The sequence below is a fragment of the Podarcis raffonei genome, chromosome 15 (assembly GCF_027172205.1).
Source record: "Podarcis raffonei isolate rPodRaf1 chromosome 15, rPodRaf1.pri, whole genome shotgun sequence".
NCBI classification, from domain to species: domain Eukaryota; kingdom Metazoa; phylum Chordata; class Lepidosauria; order Squamata; family Lacertidae; genus Podarcis; species Podarcis raffonei.
This window is the reverse complement of record NC_070616.1, coordinates 5,187,573-5,203,737: the sequence shown is the minus strand read 5'-3', so window position 1 is coordinate 5,203,737 and position 16,165 is coordinate 5,187,573. Positions and strand designations below refer to the sequence as shown.

The 16,165-nt window shown below is 43.0% G+C and overlaps 1 protein-coding gene across 1 annotated transcript in view; it reads left to right on the top strand.

Moving 5' to 3' along the window:
- Window positions 1–8,444: 8,444 nt before the first annotated feature.
- Window positions 8,445–16,165, top strand: part of TBX4 (T-box transcription factor 4) — a 100,158-nt gene continuing 92,437 nt past the window's right edge. Inside the window, exon 1 of the mRNA XM_053367678.1 lies at window positions 8,445–8,499. Coding sequence (XP_053223653.1) covers window positions 8,449–8,499 — 51 coding nt within the window. The 5' untranslated portion in view covers window positions 8,445–8,448. The remainder of the gene's footprint in view (window positions 8,500–16,165) is intronic.

The window sequence follows — 16,165 nt, the reverse complement described above, 5'->3', positions numbered from 1 at the left end:
CAGTGGTGGAGCATCTGCTTTGCATGTAGAAGGTCCCAGGTTCAATCCCTAACGGTGTCAACAGGTAGGGCTGGGGAAAGTCTCTCTGTCTGAAATCTGGCTGCCAGTTAGTATAGATAATATTGAGCTAGATGGACCAATGGTCTGACTCAGTGTTAAGGCAGCTTCCTATGTCCATCCACTCTTCACTCACTGCCGTTCCTTCAAAATGCCACTTTTAATGCAGAAGTAAAAAGCACCAGCAGATTCAGAAAGCATATAGGGGGGAAAACACTGAGGTGAGAACCTCACTGCTAAAACAGCTCAGCATTGGATGGTGGTGTGTTAGGGGAAATTGCACACTGCCCCACCAAGCAGTCTGCCCTCAGCCAGCCTTCATCTGCCTGTCTTCTTACTTAACGACCAGTCCAGGAGGCAGCACCTCCTCCTTAGTCTCAGTGTCGCCCTTGTAGAACTCAGGAGGAAGGAATCTGGGGACAGAACTAGAAATAATTGGCTTCACCTGTCATTATCTCTGGCGCCATCTACTGTTGGGCTCCTAGCGTATCGTCCTACCAGTCCCAAGGAGAAGGGGAAGAGGAAGAAGTCAACACCTTCTTCAACAAATGGTTTTCTCCTGGGACCACAACAACATAGAAGTGTTTAGCATTTCTAGGTAAGAGAATCAGAATGCAGTTGATGTAAAAATCCTTTCCTTATCATGAGATCATGGAGAGCTGCAATAATAATAATAATAATAATAATAATAATAATAATAATAATAATGTGTATGTATGCTGCCCATCTGACTGGGTTACACCAGCCACTCTTGGCGGATTCCAATAAATTATAAAACCACAGTAAAACATCAAACATTAAAAGCTTCCCTATACAGGGCTGCCTTCATATGTCTTCTAAAAGTCAGATAGTTGTTTATTTCCTTGACTTCTGACAGGAGGGCTTTCCACAGGGTGGGCATCATTACCGAGAAGGCCTTCTGCCTGGTCCCCTGTAACCACACTTCTCAAAATGAGGGAACCACCAGAAGGTCCTCGGAGCTGGAACTTGGTGTCCAGGCTGAACAGTGGGTGGTGTGCAGATGTTCCTTCAGTCAGAGTAGACATTACTTGGCGAGGTGGACAATGGATTATGAGGCAGAGGGCAGTGTTTTGCATGCAGAAGGCCCCAGGTCAATCCCTGGCATCTCCACTTTGAAAGATTAGGTTGCATGTGATGGGAAAGATAGCAAATGAAAGATCTAAAAGTGGGAGTGGATTGAGGGAGATGGAGCCTCATTTTCTCAGGTGCCTGTTGTCTTCTGATCTATCCATGATATAATTAGATCTGCTAGTGTTTATTTCTGGAGCCCAGATATTCTTCAGGAAAAAGAACAAGAACTGTTATTCCAGCAGCTGGTGGGAAGATGGTGGATGAAGTCTTTGAAACTGGAGATGGGTTGGATGAGGTAGAGCCTCATTTCCCCAGCTGCTTGTTGTGGCTGTTAACTTCCAGTGTATCCATAAAATAACTGAATCTGCCAACATTTCTTTCTGAAGTCCAAATACTGGACGGGGGCACCAGCTAATGGGAAGATTGTGGATAAAGCATCTAAATCTTGGAGTAGGTTGAGGGAGACTCATCTCCCAGTTGCCTGTTGTTACTGCTACTGTCTGATAACTAAATCTGCTAGTGTTTCTTTCTGAAGTCGAACTATTGGTCGGGTGGTGGTGGTGGGAAGAAGAGTTCCTGCCAGCACCTGTGTTCTGGATTGTGTGTCCCTCTTCCTCCAAGCAGTGGGTGCCATCACTAACACCTTTGGCAGTGCACATGGCTGCTGTGAATCTTCAGCAGCTGGAGGTGTTGATGACAGCATCCCTTGTTCTATGGGAAACAGGGCTGTGTTCTGTCTTGGCAGGTAACTGGAGGAGGAAGAGGAGGAGGAGGGTGGGGAAAATGACTTTAAAAGATTGTGTGCTTTCAGCATATATCAGCATTCCTAAACTGGAAAGTCACAAGGAAAGATCCTATTGGAAAAGGGTTGTGGAAAAGGGAAAATAATTAAATAAGATTTAATTGCACAACCTGAATTTCTAGGTTTGCAGCTGGATCCCACCCACAAAATAGTGACAGTCTGGAAGTAGCCTGGGTTGTGTCTTCTCAGTAGACATCCTCTGTCAATGTGGTTCATTGATATAGACTGCAACCTTGTCCGTAAGAAGCCATTTGATTTTATTGACATCCTATGCCCTTTTAAAATGTGTTTTTTTGGGGGGTGTTATTGGGTTGTTTTAAATTTGATTATGTATTTTGTGGTTTTATATTTTGATTTTCTTCTGTGAACCGCCCTGAGACCTCTGAGTATGGGGCGGTATATAACTTCAAATAATATTAATAATAATAGTCATAAAATAGAATAGACCTTTTTTAAAAAAAGGCCCTCCACCCCTTATTGAGCAGCTTTAAAGTGGGTTCTATATTAAACCAAATTATTTCAACAAACCGCGTTCTGATAAATTCAACTCACTTTACAATGTATATAATCTCTGTAAACATTCTTCTGCAGTGTTTATACAGTCAGAACTAGGTAGAAAGAAAACTCTTAGCAAAATGAAATATCTATGAGGCTGAAAAGATTAAGGATTTTTTTATGATCTTAAATTCTCTGCTACGATTCTGTAGTAGAGAGAAAATGCATTTGTTCCCAAGGATCTCCTTTCTCCTAAAGGTGAGGAACCTCAGGCCTGGAGGATGAATGTGGCCCTCCAGGCCTCTCCATCCGGCCCTTGGAACTCATCTCAGGCCACTCCGGTCACTGCTCCTGCTTTGTGCCTTTCTCTAATGCCTTTGCCTGGCTGGCATGTGTCCTTCAGTTGTAGCAACGCCTCTCGCTTGCCTGGATGTAGAGAGATGTATGTGATGTGATGTATAAACCTCTGACTTTTGCTCTGTTGGGATATTGCCTACTGTGAAAGGTAAACGTCATATCACTTTTGCCTCTGGCCCTGCCCATCTTTGGCAAGTGGCCCCTGAAAGGTTGTCTGTGAAGGAATGTGGCCCTCTGGCTGGAAGAAAAACATGTTCTCCACCCCCTTCCTAAAGTTCATTTAAGCATTTATTAAATCAAGGCTGCAACCTTTATCTAAGAGCAAACATCTCAGGCCACCATAGGAGTCAACATACCTAGGACTGCACTGATAGACTGACTGGGGCGACCATATGCATATTGTGAAAAAATGGAAAGGCATCACCCCCCCCCAAAAAAAACCAACAACCCCAAAGAGGATACAGATTTGCATTCCTAGCATGTGTATCTGTAGATGCAATTTTAGAAAGGATGGCTGTAATTTAAATAGACCCCCTCTGGCCAACCTGTACAGTTATGGAATTAGAGACCTCTGGTCACAATCCCCATGTTCCACCACTGTATATATGCTGCAGCATTAAGTGATGTTATTTAGGATCCAGTAGACCTATGCACTGCTAAATTCCTGATTGCTGCACTTCAGCCTAATAAGGTCTAATAAAGTGTGTTGCCCCAGAACTGTTTAAAAGACACTCCAATTTGTGGGCAACAGTCCTTACTGAACTGCTTGCTGAGATCAATCTGACTGCCTGAGTTTTATCTTTCTTTTAAATAGAGTAACTCCTCTCTTCCCCATCATTAGATACCAATTAGTCTGTTGGATATCTCTTCCAAAATATAAGCCACTTTTCTCTCTCTTTTTTTTTACTTAACAAGCTGCAGGATCTCTTCAGGATTTTCTAGGCTGTATCCATGTATTAACACACATCATCAGAAAGCTAACAATATGGAGTTAATTTCTTTGGGCCCACATGGAATTGCTCTTACAGAACTGCTATGCCCTCTGCCTTTCTGGAAAGGCCACTATAAAAAGGTACCCTTGGAAGAGTGTTTCTGTCCATTTTGTAAAATGAGTATATGCAGAGATGTTCACAACACACCCGGCTGTCCTCTATAGAAAGATCTCCGTGAAGAACATCTTTCTGAGTTTAGCCACAGGAAGAATTTTGTTATACCAAGTAAATTTGCTTGTATGTTTTTTTTTACAGTTAGGCAAGGAAAACTATGCCAGCTTACATGTTTCTCTTTATGCGTTGGCAGCTAGGAAATTAAGTAACAGATTTGTGGATCAGTTCTGAATACCTTTTATCTTTGTTTTGGTTTATAGCTAGACAATTGCTGCTGCTGCTACTGTTTTTATCTGGTCAAACCGCTTCAGGCTTGCATGTTGGGACACTCATCTTGGGGGCAGGGGTGAGAAGAGAAATCTAGATAGAAAACTAGCATGTAAAATGAAAGGATGTATACAACCTCAGCTTCTTCACATAGGATTTTGCTACGTAAAGAGAGTTATTTTGTGCTCCCCATAGGGGAACATTCAGACACGATACTACGTTCGACCTGCATCCTGGAATGGCACAGTCCAGGAAAAGGTTTGTAATTTAACGCTGCTGAATCTATAAAGTAGCTCCATATGCAGTTTGGAGGGGATGTAGGGATCTGCATGGTCAGAAGCCTCTGAGTGACTGTAGTGCCACCCATTCTTCTAGCTGCTACAAGCACCTTCCATCCAGGGAACAGTAAGCAAGACTTGGAACTTAGGATCATTTCACACGGGCACCTGTGAATGAATCTCCACATGATTAAAAATCTCCTGGTGATTGCAGAAGTAAATTCTCATGGCTGCTATACCTATCCACCAAAAAGCTCCTCTTAGCACCAGTGACCACTCGCTCACCCTCCATCATTGCTTGGTTTTTTTGTTTCAAGTGAGGAAGTCACTGTGATTTTATTTTGGGCTTGTTCTGATTTTAAATGTGAAGCAGCCTGAAATCTGTACAATTGAAATAAGTTTAAAAATAATAGCTATATCCTTTACATCTAAATATTTAAACAACATTTTATGGCATCGTTTTAAATCAGATATTTACACTGTTGGAAATTGGTTTGGGGGTGGGGAGTGGGAATGAAATTCCACCAGGGTGTACTGTGAAATGAACATGTATATCTGGCAAACTCTGAAATGTCTTATAAAATATACCAACAGGCAACCATGTTAAAGTACACCATATATTGGGTACATAAATTCTTTCTTCTTCTTTGGTTTATGGCCAATGTTTTTAAAAATATTATTTTTCTCATTGGCTACCTACCATGTGGTGGAGAATGATCTGGAAACCATTATGAGAAATGTGTGTGTGTGTGTGTGTGTGTGTGTGTGTGTGTGTGTAATCTTGGGGGAACATGTTTGGGTGAGCATATAGAGAAGCCAAACAATGAACATAAGAGGAGTCCTGAAGAATTATGCTAAAGGCCAATCTGGTCTATCCTGTTCTTGCAAAATTGCCAGTTGATGGGAAGACCACAAGCAAGATTTTGTGGGCCACCTGGGCCCGCAAGTCAGTTTTACTAGGAAACCGGAGGTGAAACTAACCCCTTTCCAGCCCCGGGAAGAGTGCAGGGAGCATTTGCACAACACACCTACACACTACTACTACTACTACTACCACTACTAAACACTGCAGCCAACACACTAACGTGTCGTGACACACAGTTAGGAAAGCTCTGAGTTAATTATATGCACATTCTGTAAATCTTGTAAAATGTTTCTTTAGCCCAAGGGCCACATTCCCTTGTGGGAAACCTTTCAGGGGCCACATGTCAGTGGTGGGCAGAGCCAGAGGCAAAAGTGTTTATAACTTATGCTTTTGTACAAGACGCAGCGTTCGAGGCGCACAAACCGAACACACACATTATTTCGATTCAAGGACACATTCCAGCCAGGCAAAAGCTCTCAAGGAAGGCATAGAGCAGAGAGTCCTGGGGGGCAGATACAGAGGCCTGGAGGGCTGCATTTGGCCCAGGGGCTGAGGTACTCTGCCTCTGCTGTAAATAAATAAATAAATTTACTTGGAAGCAAGTCCCATGGTGTTCAATGGGACTTACTTCCTACTAAGTGTGCTTGAGGTTGCCACTTAAATGTTGCTAAGGGGTTAACTCCCCACCCCCACCCCCCACACTCCCTGAAACTTTTGAAGACATGTACAAAAATATTAATCCAGTTGCCTGCAGGATTCTCTGAAATTGGAATTTACTGCGATAATCAAAACGTATGTTTTTGGATCAACACGACAACCTTTCTTCAAATACCGCCACCCCACCCCCTTGAACAGGCCGTCTAAAAGGGCATCCATAGTCAAATCCATCATATTTATTACATTTAATCAAAATTTGATTTTGGTTAAATTTATTCCATATGCATTGTGCATGACGTGTTCCCATTTCAAGTCCTGAAACACAGCTCTATAAATATCTCCCTGTTAAGTGGCAGCTACGATGGATCAGATACTTGGCCATTGAACACTAATATGTTCAGGGCCAAAGAAAAGAGCCAGCCTGGTAAAACGCCTAGAGTATTGGGCCTTGGGGAACCTGGGTTCAAATCTCTGTGAAACTCAGCGGATGACCTCAGGCCAGGCAATATATGTCTTACCTAACCTCCTTCAGGAGGTGGTGGACTTTCATTCATTGGAGGTTTTTAAGCAGAAGTTAGATGGCCATCTGTCATGGATGTTTTAGTTGAGATTCCTGCATTGCAGAGGGTTGGACTAGATGGCCCTCAGTCCCTTCCAACTCTACAATTTTATTATTCTACCTCACAGGGTCATTGTGAGGATAAAATGGGATAGTCCCTATGTGTGCTAGCCCCAGCGCTTGGGAGGAAGTTACCTCAGATTAACAAATAAAAAACTGTACATTCTCATAAAATTGTTATACAAGGGATGGAGAACCAGTCGTATTCTCAATGTTTCAGGACTACAACTCCCATCAGCCCCGACTAGGATGGCTAATGGTTGGAGATTATGGCAGCAATAGTCCAGAAACATTTGGTGGGGAGCTGGTTCCCCACCTTTAACAAACTACACTTCCCAGGATTCTTTGGGGGAAGCCAAAGCGGTATGATACTGATTTAAATGTATGGTGCGGATGAGGCCAACTCCTATCATCCTTAGCCAGCATGGCCAATGGTAAGGAATTATGGGAGTTGTAGTCCGCAACATCCAAAAGGCACAGCATCGGTTACCCTTGGCCTAGGGCAGGTTTCCTCAAACTCAGCCCTCTAGATGTTTTTGAGACTACAATTCCCATCATCCCTGACCACTGGTCCTGCTAGCTAGGAATCATGGGAGTTGTAGGCCAAAAACATCTGGAGGGCCGAGTTTGAAGAAGCCTGGCTTAGGGCCTACTCAAAATACTGTAGTTTCTGAGGGTCTAACAAATTTCCTTCAAGTGTCCTTATTTCTCCTCAGAGAACTGCAATTTCCAGTGTCTCCAAGGGAAAGAGTAAAAAAAAAGAGGGACTATGAAACCAGCCATGGCCAATCCCAATACATTTTGCTGCCTGAGGCAGTAAAGCAAACACAGCACACGCCGTTGGTTAAGAGGCCTAGTGCCCAGGCTGGTGAGGTAATTTTGCACCTGAGGCAGAAAGTCCAATAAGGACCTCTCCTCCTTCCCTGGCAATAATAAGAAATAGAACTTTTAATTCAGCAGCTAACAATTTGCTGCCACTTTATAACAAGCCCAGTCCTTCTTAATAGCAGCACAGGCGACCTGAAGTCATTTTACAGGTGGAGGTGTTGCTCTGTCCTTAAGGCAGGACCACAGGCCTGAAATGTGGCCTTTGGGACTCTTCCTTAGACCACACATCCCCAGCCATATGCCTCACCCTCCTTGATTGTTTTTGCCTGGCTGGAATGTGACCTTGAACTCTGATAACACTCCCTGCTTGCATGGATGGAGGGTAGAAAAGGATGTGTGAAGGATCTAGCCTTCCTTAAAAAGTCAAAATCCACATTCACCTGCAGTTGCCTCTGGGAAAAAGCTTGTCCAGGCTGAAAAAGATTCCTGCCTTAAGGTATGGTCTGAAGGTGCACAAGGCCCCTACCAGATGAAGTGAGGCAGGTGTGCGTAATTGCAGAAGATGCAAAATGTCAACAGGTGTGTGGCTCTTAGCATCAAAAGTACTTAAGTGATAGAAAGGAGAGAACCTCACTGGCTCTGAGGGGCTGAGTTAAGTAACTAAGGTGAGTACATACTCTGGAAAGAGATGAGAGCAGATACAATTTAAATGGAGGCCAGGGTTGACAAGAGCATTTTATGCTGCCAACTGTGTCTGGCTACTTTTAAATTATTAGCTGGTGGGGGTGGGTGACTATTTTTAAATGGTCTTGTTTGGCTTGAGATGTTCTCAATGGTTTTAAAATGTGTTTTTGTTTTATTTTTAATTGTATTACTTTACTGCTTTGTTTGCTGCCTTGGGTTCCTTTGGGAGGATTTTAAATTAATAAAATTAAATAGAAATTTAACTGATAAAAAGATATCCACATTTAAAAAAATAATAATCCTATTTTTCTTACTAATTTAGCTGCTCTACCACTGGAAGGATGAAAATGGTGGAAGACACTCCCATAGATGACTCCACAGCCCGGATAAATGTAAGTGTCCTTTGTGGCTGCTGCCTGTATTTCACCTTGCAGACCTTTCCCCCCAGAGTAAAAACTATGTATCATATGCGAGCATGTGTACTGAAATAGTTTTTATGCTGTAACACACACACACACACACACACACACACACACACACACTTGCTTTGCCCCAGCTGTGGGCAACCAATACTTCTGTAACCTCATGCTGGGAGATGGTAGCTAGGACATGCACTTAAATTATGGAACTTGCACCCACAAGAGGCAGTGTTGGCCACCAACATGGCTTTAAAAGAGGATTACACCAATTCATGGAGGATGAGGCTATGAACAGCTACTAGCCACAATGGCTATGTTCTACATCTACCTCCAATGTCAGAGCTATCGTGCTCCTGGATACCAGTTGCGGGGAACTTCAGGTGGGCAGAGTGCTACTGCTCCCATGTCCATCTTGCAGGCTTCCCATAGGCATCAGGGTGGACAGGATACTGGACCAGATGGGCCAGTGACGTGATCCAGCAGGCTTGTCTAATGTTCTTATGTGACAATGTATTGGTTAAGGTTTTTGGACTAGGACCAGGAAGACTTGGGTTCAAATCTCCACTCAGCTATGAAGTTCACTGGCTTACTTTGAGCCAGTTGGTGGCTGTATTTATGTATGCTTTAATGCACCCAAAGCTTTTCCTATATTGCAGCACAGAAAGAGTGCGGTAAAGAAGGCCTGAGATATTATTGTGTCTGATGTAGAGCAGCAAAAAGATACCCACACCCACCCACCCACCCAAAGTCTGTCCAAATATTTTGGTGCCTGAAGCAGAAAAGCCTACAAGCAACCTCTTCCCGTGCCCCCACAGAAATGAAAGGAAATGAAATTCCAGAAATAATATATTAGATAGCTATCCATTTGGTGTCTTCTCATGACACCCCAAAAACAGCTCTGCCAACCAGTTGTGGTTGGTGTCATGGTTGGAAGTCCCTCTTCTAGACACTGAGTTTGGATAAGGGATGGGGGCAAAATTTGATTCAGTTTGCATTTTAAGGGGAACCCACGTAGTTCATGCTTTCCAAAGCAACACACAAACCAAAACGTGAGAAATTTGTAATTGTCTGAATTTTGCAATGCAATTCTCCAGCCAAGTAACGTTCACAAGGCATATGTTAGTGGAAATGACATACAAAAACGTGTATATTGGGAGAAGCTGCTTTTACAAAAATATGTGTTTGCAGAAATCGTATGCAAATATGTGTATATTAGGATCGATTAATAGTAAAATACTGGTGACTTTAATTGCGGATTTTAAATTAAAAATAATTGCAAACTGATATGGAAATGTGGAGAGGCTGAGTTTAAGCTTTTATAAATGAGAAATCTAAATTGGCAGATTGCCTCATCCCTAGCATGCACCTTTGCCCTTTTGGATGGTCAACACCTGCATTCCAAAATTAATTCTGCTCCTTGTAAGAAGCTTTGCATTGAGTTGCTAACTGAAGAGAGAATAGCTAGTATTTTTAAGGCATTGTTTTCAGCTGCAGCTGTAGATTTCCAGTAGCAAATGTGGGGTGGGGAGAGAGGGTATGAAGTTGTTTTATCAGGTTCGAGCCTGCAGCTTATGGAACGTTATGGATTTATTTTGCATTGTCTCCTGAGGATTCTCCAAGATTAAAAAGTAAGGTACTGTGCATCCGGTTTGGCTACAAACTGACTGGGGAAAGCACTTGTGTGCTAATAGGAAAAACATAAGCCTTATTTTTTTCCCACCTGAAAGCAGTACATTATAGAGGAAAAATAATAACTCACCTTGTGTGATTTAGATAAAAATATATATATTTAAAAACTCTAGCATAGGATCTCTAGCCAGGGATGACCCTACTACAAGGTGGAGTGAGCTATCCTGTTTCTCTGGTGGCAGACTTTGGGATTACAACTGAAAGCTTTTGTAGCTAACCTTTTCTAATCCAAGGAGCCCAGGTCAAACTCTATGGAGGGCCAATTGCCGAAATGCACATGACCAAAGTGTAAAAGTAGGTGTGGCTGAAGTCAAAGTCAAACTGAACATCTTAATATTGCATGTGGTTATGGGCCATATTAAGAGAAGGGCTGTAGCTCAGTGGTAAAGTTGTTTTGCATACAGAAAGCCCCAGGTTCAGTTCCAGGGCTGGGAGAAGATTCCTGTATGAATCTGAGTTCACCTGGGCACAGTCTTGTCCCTGTCCCCACCCCAAGTAGGGTGAGATGCACTGTATTTGTATTTCACCTGAGAGCAAGTGTGCTATAATGGTTAGAACATCACACTCTAACCTGGGAGACATGGGCTCAAATTGCCACTTGGCTATGAAGCTCACTTGGTGACCTTAGGCTAGTCACTGCCTCTCAGCGTAACCTAACTCACAGGTTAGTTGTGGGTATTTAAATGAGTAGGGGGACAACCTTGAGCTCTTTGGAGAAAAAGGTGGGATATAAATGCAACAAATAATGACTATACTTTAAATTACTGTAATATTTCTAAATATGCATCTATGCTTTGAAATTAGCAAGTGCAAACTTTTGGTCCCTTTTTTTGGAGGCAGGGAGTGATGATGCACACCATCCTTCTCTTCCTGTCACTGAGGAGAGTGTTCCACAAGTGGGGAGCCATAACCTCCCTCTTGTGCATAAAAGGTAAAGGGACCCCTGACCATTAGGTCCAGTTGTTGCCGACTCTTGGGTTGCGGCGCTCATCTCACTTTATTGGCCGAGGGAGCCGGCGTACAGCTTCTGGGTCATGCGGCCAGCATGACTAAACCACTTCTGGCGAACCAGAGCAGCGCGTGGAAACACCGTTTACCTTCCCACCGGAGCGGTACCTATTTATCTACTTGCACTTTGACGTGCTTTCGAACTGCTAGGTTGGCAGGAGCAGGGACCGAGCAATGGGAGCTCACCCTATCGCGGGGATTCAAACCGCTGACCTTCTGATCAACACATCCTAGGCTCTTGTGCATAGGTGTCACTATTTTGGTTACATAAGGAACAGAATGCACAGACTGAACATCCGAAGTAGAATCAGTGCTTTTTTCTTCCTTCAGGGGGTACTCAAGGGTACGCAGTACTCTTTTTGTTGTTGTTCAAGAGTGTGGCACTTAAAGTAACAACTTTATGGTGAGTACTGCCACCTCTTTTTCTAGGAAAAAAAGCACTATAAAGAATGGTGGTAAAAAATAAGCATACTTCAAGGATTCAGGCTCCTATCCTGTCTCTGATGGCTTGTGAGTTGGGATGGATGGATGGACCCATCAATTTTGGTCCTCTCAGTTTCTCATATTTCCAATCTTAAAATCAGTTCTCCACATTTCTGCAGCAATTCACAATTATTATTATTATTAAATAAAATTATCCTGAAAATGTCAGTATTTTTGTGTAAATTTCTACTAATAAAACACATTTTTGTATGCAATTTCCCCTCATACAATGCATTTTTGTTTTTGCACAAATACATGCATTTTTATGCACACTTTGCCCTAGTATATACATTTTTGTACACATTACTTGATTGGAGAACCACATTGCAAAATTTGGAGATGTATGAATTTTGAAGGACGGATGAGTTTTGAGTTGCATATTATGTCGGAAAATGCGAATTGGGTAGGTTCTGAGTCAAATTTCTCCACCATCCCTACCTGTGACAGATGTTGGGGGAATGCCACAGAATTGTGACAGAGTTTCTTCTGTGTTTAGTGGAGTGTGTGTGCACATGTTGGGGTCTGGCTCAAGCCAGCTGAATATGTACAACTAGGGCTTTGGGGAATTAAATTGAAAAGGTACAAGGTGAGGTGTAGAAATCATGACGTGTGAAGCGAAATGGGAAGCTCCTTCTTTGGCGGGGAGTTGCCACAACCGCTTCAAGGTGTTCCTGAACCTGTCATCAGGCTGTTGGGCCTCCTTTCCAAAGGTAAATAAGCCACATAGTAAGAGTGTCCGCAGCTGACATTCACCGGGAATACCAGCTGAGGCTGAAAAGAAGAGGGCATGCATTGGCTGAAGGAACCAGCATATATGGGAGTTTGACGCTAGTGTTTACCTTAACATATATGGGAGTTCAACGCCAGTGTTTACCTTAACAACTAAGGAATTATGACTAATAATCTGAAGATCAATACAGAAAGGGGACATAAGAGACTTTCAGGCAAAACACATGCAAAAAAAAAAGAACAGCCATCCCAACTGGTTCCCTCCAGATGTTGTTGGACTCCAGTTCCCCTCAATCCAGCCAGCATAGCTAATGGTCAGGGATGATGGGAGTTGTAGTCCAAAACAGAGTGCACCAGGTTGAGGACAACCTTGGTTATTAACAGTTCAGGAAACACTGATTTAGAACTTTTTTTAAAAAAAAAGCAAAGCAGCATAGGAAAGACTAGTTGACACTTGCAAAAGGCCTTTAAGCTGCATTTTCAGCCCTAGCAAAGGAAACTGTTTTTTTGAGGTGGGGGTGGGGAAGGAAATGCACAAAATGTCTGTTTAGCTTGAATTTCGTATTCCTCGTAATTAACATCATTCCGTCTGATTAGTTGCCAACAAGCTGCCACAGCAGCTGCTTAATTTCCCAGATCTTTATGGCGACCCTGGCAAGAACGTGTGGGTTCAGGTGTTCCCCCTAATTGGGAGCGATCTTTTGCTGAATTTAGTCAAACGCTCTTTGACATTTCACCCTGTTGGGTCTTGTAAAAGTAAACTCCCTTTAACTTCACTAGGAGGAGATCTGGGAGATATGGAATAAGTTTTAGGGAAACTGCTTTTGTGCTGATGTAGAGAGAGCTGCTTTGAGGGTGGCACTCGATGTTAAGGAGAGATGTGAAGGTGGTGTCATGTGGCTTGCTTTTTCTCCCTCCTCCAAATAACACCTCATTCAGGAGTGCAGAACCTTAGACCTGGGGACCAAGTGTGAACAGATAAAGGTGAACTTGCCTGATTTGGACTTTCTGAATACAACACGCTAACTGAAACTCAACCATCTATTGAAAAGTCCACTTCTCCAAATACGTCATAGGATCTTAGAGTTGGAAGGAACATATTTTTCCTGTTTCTAAAAAACTAGTATGAAGTGGAAGTCAAATCAAGGCTGCATCATAACAACAGCACCAGGAATATTAGTGTCTGTAGCAAGGAAAACTATATCTTCTCCTTGTAGTGTCTTAATTCTGGTGAACGTCATGACCTGAGACCCACTGGGGTCAACACAGCAGGCAGACATTTCTGATCATACATTTCTTTCATAGCAATGATACTTCTGTTTTGAGTTAGCGGGCTGTAAGTTATTGTTCTTAGAAACTATTGGTAGCTAGCAGGACACCAAGGAGAGCTTGTGCCAATTAAGAACTCAGAGAAGCTGCTGAGTTCCTTCAGGCTAACTGGAAGGTGAACTATGGCTTCGTAGAAAGGCAGAGTGCCCCTATGCTGACATGCTGGTGTCACTCCGCTTACACAGAACGTGTTTCTGATACCTGAGCGGTACAACTCAGGAACACCATATCTGAGTGTTACAATTCAGAGGCTTCATCCTGCTAAGTGTTGAGTCTGCAGAAACATGTTCCCACAGCTAAACTGCAAGATGTATCTAGACACTTTTTTTAAAAAGTGTTTCAGGAAAACACGTTGTAAACATAGTTGTCAACGTTTTCCTTTTTTAAAGGGAAATTCCCTTATTCCAAATAGGATTCCTCGCAAGAAAAGGGAAAAGTTGATGGCTATGGTCGTAAACTTCATTATGGGAAATTACGTTGGCAAAAGACGGGACTCCACAGTGCCATCTGGTGTCAGTGTTATAACACATAAAACTAATGTAACTGAGTCCCATGATTGCTTAGGCCACAAGATATGTCCATAGTTGCAACTGCAAGGCCAGTTATGCCTAGCAGGCCTAAATTTGAGATAAGGGCCTAATTTTGCCCCTTCCCATGGGAAGTGTTGAAGTGTTGTAGCAGTTTGATGACTCACTTTTGTGGACACTGGGCTGGGCAGTGAGCCGTGGCCTGGCTCCCAACCCTGGACAGGCCATGAGAGGACTATGTGAGGGGGCTATGAGCTGGCGGAAAGAGGGGAGGAAATTAAAAAGGGGGTAAAAGAAGAGGTGACGGGCAGGCTTGTCTTGTTGATGGTTGAGTGTGTGAAAATGACCCACACAAAAATAAGGAGAACCAGCCAGAGAAGAAAGCGGGGTGGGGGAGTTGAAAAGGCTCATTCCCTCTACCACAACCAGTGCCAATCCCCGTCAAAATACATTTTTATGCATTTTATTTAAATGTATATTTAGTGGGCTATCTAGATAGAGCAGTCAAGTCCCAACATTTCCTGTTTGCTAGAATGGGCACACACAGGAATGTGGCTCCAGCAGGGAGGACTTCCTGTCAAACCTGCAGGAGCTACCTCCCCCTGGGTGCGACCATGTAGCGATGGGTGTGACCCAAATAAAAGGACTGATTGTGTTGCCAATTCTCTCTCTTGATCTTTTGCTCTCTTGGTGTCCTTTCTTCATCCGCTCTTTGCCTGCGCATGGCTCATCCATAACAAAGAATGTAGGCCCATGATGTAAGTCTGAGACTTAGCTCAGACTTCTCTCATACTCTCCAACATTTCTCCAATGAAAATAAGGATGTCGTCTTCTTCTTCCCCACCACCTAGCTGACTGTGATGCTCCAACCACTGGGCGGCTTTCAACATATATAAAAACATAATAAAACTATACACGGCAGTCTTCAGATAACTTCTGAAGATTGCATAGTTACATATCTCCTTGGCTTCCTGAGTTGTATAACTCAATACCCTCCAACATTTCTCCAATGAAAATAGGGATGTCCTAAGGAAAAGCGGGACATTCTGGGACCAGATCAGAAACCAGGACGGCTTCTGTAAATCCAGGACTGTCCCTGGAAAACAGAGACACTTGGAGGGTCTGTCTTCTCTTCAATATAATCTACAAATGCACCAAGGCATCCTGGATTGCTTCATTAAAAGGCTGAAACCAGCTAACTAACAGCTTCCTATTTGCTGCAAAGGAATGTGTTCTGATCTATGCTCACTCACGTGAGTAAGGAAGCATAATATACATTCCTACATATTTCCCCTCTAAATAGGCCAGGAATAGAACTGCATCATTTTGAAAAGTGCAAAACCTGGTTTTGCATAGCTGTATTTTCAAATACTGAATTCCTCAAGCATTGCTACATACAAACAAACCTATTTTTAAGACTAAGCCGATTCCTGGCCTGGTCAGCGATGAGCTAATATGTGTGTATGTGAACCAGCTTGCAAAATAGCTCTTCTTTTAGGGCTGTTATATTATTTGTGACATATATTCTTGCCCATCCAACAAGTCCTCTGATCTTAAAATTGAAAAGAGAGAGGTTCAGAGTTAAACTAAGGCATTGTGTATGATAAAACACAGAGGCCTATTTGTTAAACGGCTTTGTCTTATGAAACCAACTCCCCCCCGCCTGTCCACCCGCCATATTCTTGGTTTTCCCATTACCAGTTTTATTGGGTTTTCTGTCGGAAAAAGATGTCATCTGAAGCTTGTAGCTGAATGCTGACTTAGATAGTATTCTGTGCAACACACACACACACCTCCAAACAACCCAGCGTCTTGTGTGTGTGTGTGTGTGTGTGTGCGCGCGCGCGCATGCATGTGTGTGTGTAAAACCCTCT